At 28.7% G+C, this 7223-nt stretch overlaps 1 protein-coding gene across 1 annotated transcript; it reads right to left on the bottom strand.

The window, feature by feature from the left end:
* Positions 1-419: 419 nt before the first annotated feature.
* LOC106752855 (probable WRKY transcription factor 35) lies at positions 420-3821 on the bottom strand. Its single transcript, XM_014634626.2, has 3 exons — positions 2947-3821; positions 2011-2151; positions 420-976 (listed from the first exon to the last, which is right to left on the bottom strand). Exons 1-3 carry the CDS (start codon positions 3567-3569, stop codon positions 445-447), a joined length of 1296 nt encoding a protein of 431 aa, XP_014490112.1. The 5' UTR covers positions 3570-3821; the 3' UTR covers positions 420-444.
* Between the last annotated feature and the right edge of the window lie 3402 nt (positions 3822-7223).

The following is a 7223-nucleotide window of genomic DNA, read 5'->3' as shown; positions in this document are numbered from 1 at the left end:
TGAATAAAGTCTCTAGAAATTGTTTTAACTGTTAAAATCTTCTGTTCCTCAGCTTTCTGTCCCATCCACCAATATTCCAAAGGGAACGTGGGACTCCTTCTGTGTGCTTCCCATCAAGCAGCAAGCACTCCCACATATACAATCCCATTTTTCTTCCACTAATTTTCCTCCCTCACTGCTATGCGAAATGACAGGTAAAGTAAAAGAGAAAGAGAAAAAAAAGAAAAAAACTAGAAACAAGAAAAGTGGTTTTGTTATCTCAAATCTCCCCCACATGACATATTTGAAATCCGATGATGACCTGCACCTATTAAAAGGTTCTTGTGAGGAAGGTGCTGCATGCTTCCCATTCAAGATATATATATATATATATATATATATATATATATATATATATATATATATATATATATATATATATATAACCTTCTCCAATTAGATGCTTCAAATGAGGTGGAAATCGGTGGTGTTATCAGCGCTCCAGTCAAAGATATGGAATGAATCTAAAGCGTTGGATTTCATTTGGTGATCATCAAGACCTTGTGGTGGAGACATTAGGTTTAGTGACTGAGCTTTTTCTATTTCTGCAAACTCTGCAAACAAACCCTGATCAAGTTGTTGTTGTTGGTAGCTCTTAATATTGGATATTGGCTTATAAGGGAGTCCAATGTCACTGAAATCTCCATCTTCCTGAACACATGCACTGTTATTCACATTATTGCTGTCACTGTTGCTCTCCTCCTGCTGCTCTTCATCGTTTTGGGGACTGGTTTCTGCATTTTTTGAAGCACCAAAGTTGTTGCCCTTGGATGAAGGTTGGGATCGAGAAGAACCAGCGAGAGAATTTCTGTGAGTTGGCCATGGATGGTTGTGCTCTGACGTGTAAGTAATGACCAACAGGTTTGGATCTGTTCTGCTTCTCTCAACTTGTTTTCTTGCAGGACAACCCTTTGAGCTGCTGCATCTATAGTAACCCCTACATGTGGTAACAAGAGAGAGAGAGACAAACATAAGAACACAAACATGATATTGAGGAAGACCAAGAATTACTGCATCTGCACCAATGACATAATGTTACGTACCATAAAAATAAATTGCTTTACGTGAGTACAGTAAATTTCTTCCAGTGTAAAACATTTGCTTTACGTACCATAATCTTAGTTTTATCTGTTCAAGTGTCATTTTTCTATTGGAGGGTATAATCAAAATAAATTAACACCTGATTTAGATTTTACTGCAAGATTGCAATATTTGTTTGTGGCGTTTTCATGAACAATTTTGCTAGTTTTACAAAGAATTTAATTGAATGTAATATAACATTTTTATGTAGTCATTCAATATAGTTGAATTTATAATAATTCTTTTGAAAGTATAATATTTAATTACCTCATTTATTAATTAGGTAACTATTGAAAATAAATTACGCTGATAGTATAAAGAATTCAACTCTTATATATATATATATATATATATATATATAATATTTTGTCATCAAACATTGATGACAATGTCAATTCACTAACCGATCATACTCTCAATGTAATTATTAAAAATAATAGTATCTTTTCTCTATCATAATAGTTTGTGATTAGAGTGTTGTGTATAGCCTTTTTTTTTTCTCTAAACGTAATAATACTAAAAGCAAAGAAAAGTTTGAAGTGAAAAATTAAAATCACATATATTAATTGAAGTCGTGTGAGTTTACCAAATAGTTTAATATAAAAGAGTAAACACAATATTATTTTTCTGCTTTTTCTTGGGACAAACTTAAGTGTGGCACTTTAAATGATTATTATATAGTGGTTTGATTAATCAAATTCAAAGCTTTACCAATGTTTCTATACTGGACAGATTAACAAAACAAAACTACAATTTTAATTAACAAAGCATACAAAAACCTAAAATTGGTCACTTTATTACGTGCTATGTTTGTTTAAAGAAGTTAGGGGAAATCTTGATTAAAATACCTTATCTCTTTCCGAGAAAGATTACACTATTCCAATAACTTACCTTGGATATGGAGAACCTTTAATGGGTTTCTGACCATATTTTCTCCAAGCCCAGAGATCAGAAGGGACTACCTCGCCACTTTGTCTGCTATTTGGTGCAGCTGGTGCAGGAACACAAATAGATTTCTTTGCCAGACTCTTCCTGCAATTACACAACAGTATCATACTCCTTAAACTTTAACTAAAATCCTTAATTTCATGGAGTTACAATATGTTTAATATATTGTATATAACTATTTTTTCCCTGTCTTTTTGTCACATTATTTAACCTATGCTTCTTTTCTCTTTCCTATTTATAGAAGTATTCTGAAAAGCAGTTATAAAAATATAATTCTCAATTATACGTGTCTCCTTAATAGCTACACGAGGGTGTTTAATCTTTCTGGTTTAGAGTTAATTCCACTGAAAAAGTGGAAATTTTGTGGAAAAGAAAAGGGATATGGTTTTTATCCGATGATCAAAGGAACAGAACATTTCAGGTGTGTTCGGAAGAAAAGTAGTTTACGATAAGCTTTCTTGAAAGCTCAGTATGTGACTGCTATGGTGACACACCTATATAGCTAGCTCTACTTTTCAGGTGGATTAACCCTGCTAAAGGCATCGATGCACCATGTTTAGTCTTAATCACAATGAACTGTTCCCAACATGAAACTAATCATAATCCTCTTGGTTTTTATGACCAGATGCAGTCAACCAAACATATCAGGAAAATAAGACAAAATAGTTACCTCACTCACTCATGCCAAACCCTACTTTATTACCTCACCATGCTTTCACTGAAATTTAAGTTCCCAAAAATGACTCTGATTAATTCCGTTTGGAAAATCTATGATGCCAACATAAAACTGTAATTAAACTCAATTCTTGGAAGCAATTCTCCATTTAATTCAGTATTATAATTTACTATTTGACTAATCAATTAACTAATATACCTCACCTTCTCTTAAGACATGGATTCTGTGGAGGTGAGATCTGCATTTCTTTTGTGTTGTTGTTACCCACCAAGCAATCATCTTCAGAAGTCTTCACATTAATCATGGTATCACCAAAAACCACACCAGAAGGCTTGAGTGCCCTTGACAAAGATTCCACCAATGGCGACATGGGTAACTTATCATTGGGGGGAGAGATCTGAGTCATGTTTGCCAATATGCTATTACAAGGCCTTCTCGTGCCATCATCCTCAAAAATCGTTTCTTTCAAAACACAGCTGTTTCTACTACTACTAGTACTAGCAGCAACCCCACCACCAAAAAAAGTTGCTTCTTCCAATGCCCCAGAACTGCTAATTTCTGCAGAACTTGTTGCGCTGTTAAAGCAAGCAGGCAATTCAAGCTGGTGTAGAAAGGGATCTCTCGTGTTTGAGAATGGATCACCAAAGTTGCCATCAAACCCTTCCAAAACGGAAGAGAACTGCCAGTGATCGAGAGAGAAAGGAGCACAAGCTTTGGATGATGAAGTTCCCATGCTGCAACTGCCATATGATGCACCACTAGCACGAATTATGTCACTCAAATCACCTTGATAGTTGTCCATAATTGGGTGAAGGATGTTGCACATGCTTTTTCCTTAGTGAAAATTCTTCAAGCAGCAGGAAATTAAGAGTGGCATGTTTTGGAAATCTAGGATTTTTTGATAGATGTTTTTGGATGAAGAGGAAATGAGATTTATTGTGGCTACTAAGGGGCAAGAAAAAGCAAATGAACAGGTTTCGGAGGTTGAAAACTGACTGTTCCTTTCTCCAAATACACACAGAAGAGAATTGAAAAACACAGACGACGCTGACTTTTAACACAGCTTCTCCAAGCGCTCCCATTCATACGCAACTATTTCATTAAATAAATAACAAGAGAACAACAATTTTAGGACTATTAAAATGGATGTTGTTGAGGTCGGATATAACAAACAATATTTCTTACATACACGTTAGTTAGGTTATACTGTACTTTAATTATTAATTAATGTGTATTTATCACTCTTGTGTTTCCTTTCTATACGTGTTCAACAATAAAATAATATAATACTTTTTCTTAATTTTAGTAAAACCATTATATAGTTTTATTATTATTTTATCCAATTCTCTCTCTCTAAGATAATAAACGGGTATGATAAAAACAAATGAAAATATTATTAATTATTCGACAAGTATATAATGAATTGTTCTTTTCAAAATCGACACAGATAAAAGAGATGGAGTGAGTAGTAATTAAAAAAACAAATAATGTATTTATTTAATATTAAATGCATGTCTTACTCAATATATTATTAATTAATAACAGTATAATGGGATTATGTTTTGTTAATATAATTAATTATGTATTCCTTTATTTCTATTTTTCTCTCTGTTAATGAAAAATTACGGAATGGTCACCTCTCCAAAACAATAAAAGAGGCGACAAGTAGCCGCATTTAACGGAGAAACGTTTCGCATCATTCAATTTATCTCTTCGTTTTTTAATTGACACCTATTTATATGCATATTTTTATATTCTTAAATACATATTAGTATACTTAATATATCTTTGCTACTTAAGATTACACTCAAAACGAGACCACTAGAACAAAAAAAACAAAAAAAAATATATTCAAGGTCGCCAAAAATATAATTTAATTTATGTAATTTTCTTTTATTTTATTCTAGTTTAAGAGTCATAAAAAGGAGAAAAGTATAAATAAACTACTTAAATGTTAAAAAGGTGACAAATTATGATTATAATTCAAACACTAGCAATGCTGCAAACAGAAGAAATGATAAAACCAGTGATGAATGTTATAATTTGGGTTGCTTTTATAGTTTTTTTTACTAATTTCTATTTTATCTTTTATAATTTATTTTTCTACAATTTATTTTCTTACAATTTATATTTTGAGTTGATCACTTTAATCCATCTTCATTTTCTTATTTTTCTTTGTGACCTTTCACTTTTCATATACTATTCTATTGTTATATATAAAAAATACAAAAATATGATTGTTAAAAAAACTGTTCAATTTTTTTTTAATTAAAGTCAATAACAAAATAGAATATAATAAATTGAACATATTTATAAAATTAATCTATAATATCAGTGGTTTACACATTAATTTCATCTTAGTTGTAAAATCCTATCATCAACCCATTCTAAGTTAGATTAAAAATCAAGCCAAAGTATTTAAGAAACAATCATATTATTAAAATAGATGAAAAGTTAAAATGTCTTTAGTGAAGCAACAAAATATGAAATGGGTCTAAAATGAGATGCATTAAATAATAATTTAGGCTTTCAATATTTTAATTTCACATAATTTTTCTATATATGTATTTAAAAAATTCAATGTTCAATAACTATTTATTTATTTTGTATTAAGTTCACACGTAAATATTTATTATTAAGTTCAATAGTGAACATTTATTATCTTTTTTCTTAACTAACTTTTTAATTTTTTAATTATGTTTTTATATATTTAGATTATCTTATTTTTTTTTATTGAAGATCTGATTGATGGAAGAAGAATAAGAAGAAAATTTTAAAAATTTTCATAGCAAGTTAATTAAAATAGATAATCAGTACTTATTTATTAGAATATTTAATCGAGTCATAACTTTTACTCCAGCAATGTTAAAAGAACTTGTTAATTCCAACATTTACATTTAGCATTATTAAACCTTACTCCATAGATGATAATATGTTAATAATATTAAATTTGTGTTGTGTCACTTTAAATTATGACGCTAATTTATTAGTTTATTAGGGTTGACTTTTGAAGATTGATTAAGTTGATACTATTTTTTCAATAACTTTTAAATCGAATTTTTATTAGAGTAATTTACTTTTGTCCAAGCTTGTGCTAGTAAGTTTTTCATTTTAAAGACGAAATTAAATAAAATTTATTTTTAATATTAATTTAATTTATGTTGGTGTGACAGTCGATAATGACAACAATTTTAAAAACAGTTTTTCATCTTCTATCTCTAGTGAAAATAAAACAAAAAAAAAATTATAAAAAAAAATTGTAATGGATGAAGGAGATCAATCGTAAAGAATGAGTGTAGACGAAAGAGATAAGTGTATATGTAAATGAAGGAGATTTATATGAAAAATGAAAAGAGAATCCTATGACTAGAATAATTTTTCATCTTTAAATCTAAGTCTTTGGAATTAAGAATAATCTTCGGTACATATTTGTTAATACAAAATCACATGAATTCATAACATATAAATTGGTTCAACAAAATTGATATTAATTTAAATAAATATTAAAATATATTTTATTAAAATCATTAATACTAATTTAAATAAATAAATAAAATTAGTGTTAGTCTAGTAGGTTAACTTACTTATATAGAAATACTATAAATAAATAATATTAGTGTTAATTAGGCTAATGGTTAGCTTCTAATATTTATTTGGTTAGTGTTAGTCTAACACAAATATTTTTATTTATCATTAACAAAAGTTAGAAATAGTTAGCATTGGCTTAGAATTAGCTAACCGAACTTTATTAGTGTGCAACATTAAACTGATGCTACTAGACTATGTTAATTTGATACTATAACATAAATACTTTTAATAATTATGAAGTTAATGTGGCTTAGAGTTAGCTAAACCAAATGTATTATTGTAGTAAGTATTGACTTAAATGATGTACACATTTTACATGATATGAAATTAAATTTACAAATAAATTTACATTTTTACCTTTTAAAAAAAATAATTTTTTTATCACTTTAATAATGTTCTATTTTGGTCAATTCTATTATTTGAAAGCTAATTTGATACTTTATTGTAGTGAAAAGATGGAGGGTTTGAATAGAACTTTAGAAAGTTTTAGAAAATTTCCGCAAGCTAGTCTAGTTAGACATTGAAAGCACATGTTTAATAGTGTTAAAAACAGGTTCACTAACAGTTTTGCAAAGTCTTAAGACAATGGCCTAAAGAGATAACTTAATATAAAAATCCAATGAACATTTAGTTTTATAATGACTCAGACTATGTTCAATTATTTTTTTTTAAATCCACAAAGGGTTATATAACACCTCAAATTTATGATGTTTCAAATAAGTTATAGAACTTGCAAGCTAAAAATTTAAAACTTTTTTTAATTGATGAAAACAAAAAAAACTTATTCATTTAATTTGAATTAAATTAAATAATAGTTAAAATCTAAACCATTAAAAAAAATCACAAAAATAGTTACATTATTAAATAAATAAAGTTGTATAATAACTCAAAA

This window comes from Vigna radiata, unplaced genomic scaffold, assembly GCF_000741045.1.
Source record: "Vigna radiata var. radiata cultivar VC1973A unplaced genomic scaffold, Vradiata_ver6 scaffold_48, whole genome shotgun sequence".
Taxonomy (NCBI): Eukaryota; Viridiplantae; Streptophyta; class Magnoliopsida; order Fabales; family Fabaceae; genus Vigna; species Vigna radiata.
Note: the sequence above shows the minus strand (reverse complement) of the source record. Positions and strands in the feature narration are given on the sequence as shown.

Coding starts and splice junctions, on each gene's coding strand:
- LOC106752855 (XM_014634626.2), bottom strand. CDS start 3,569: ATGTGCAACATCCTTCACCCAATTATGGACAACTATCAAGGTGATTTG. Junction 2,152..2,946: donor AATCCATGTCTTAAGAGAAG/GTGAGGTATATT, acceptor GTGTAATTGCAG/GAAGAGTCTGGCAAAGAAAT. Junction 977..2,010: donor AAAGGTTCTCCATATCCAAG/GTAAGTTATTGG, acceptor TACCACATGTAG/GGGTTACTATAGATGCAGCA.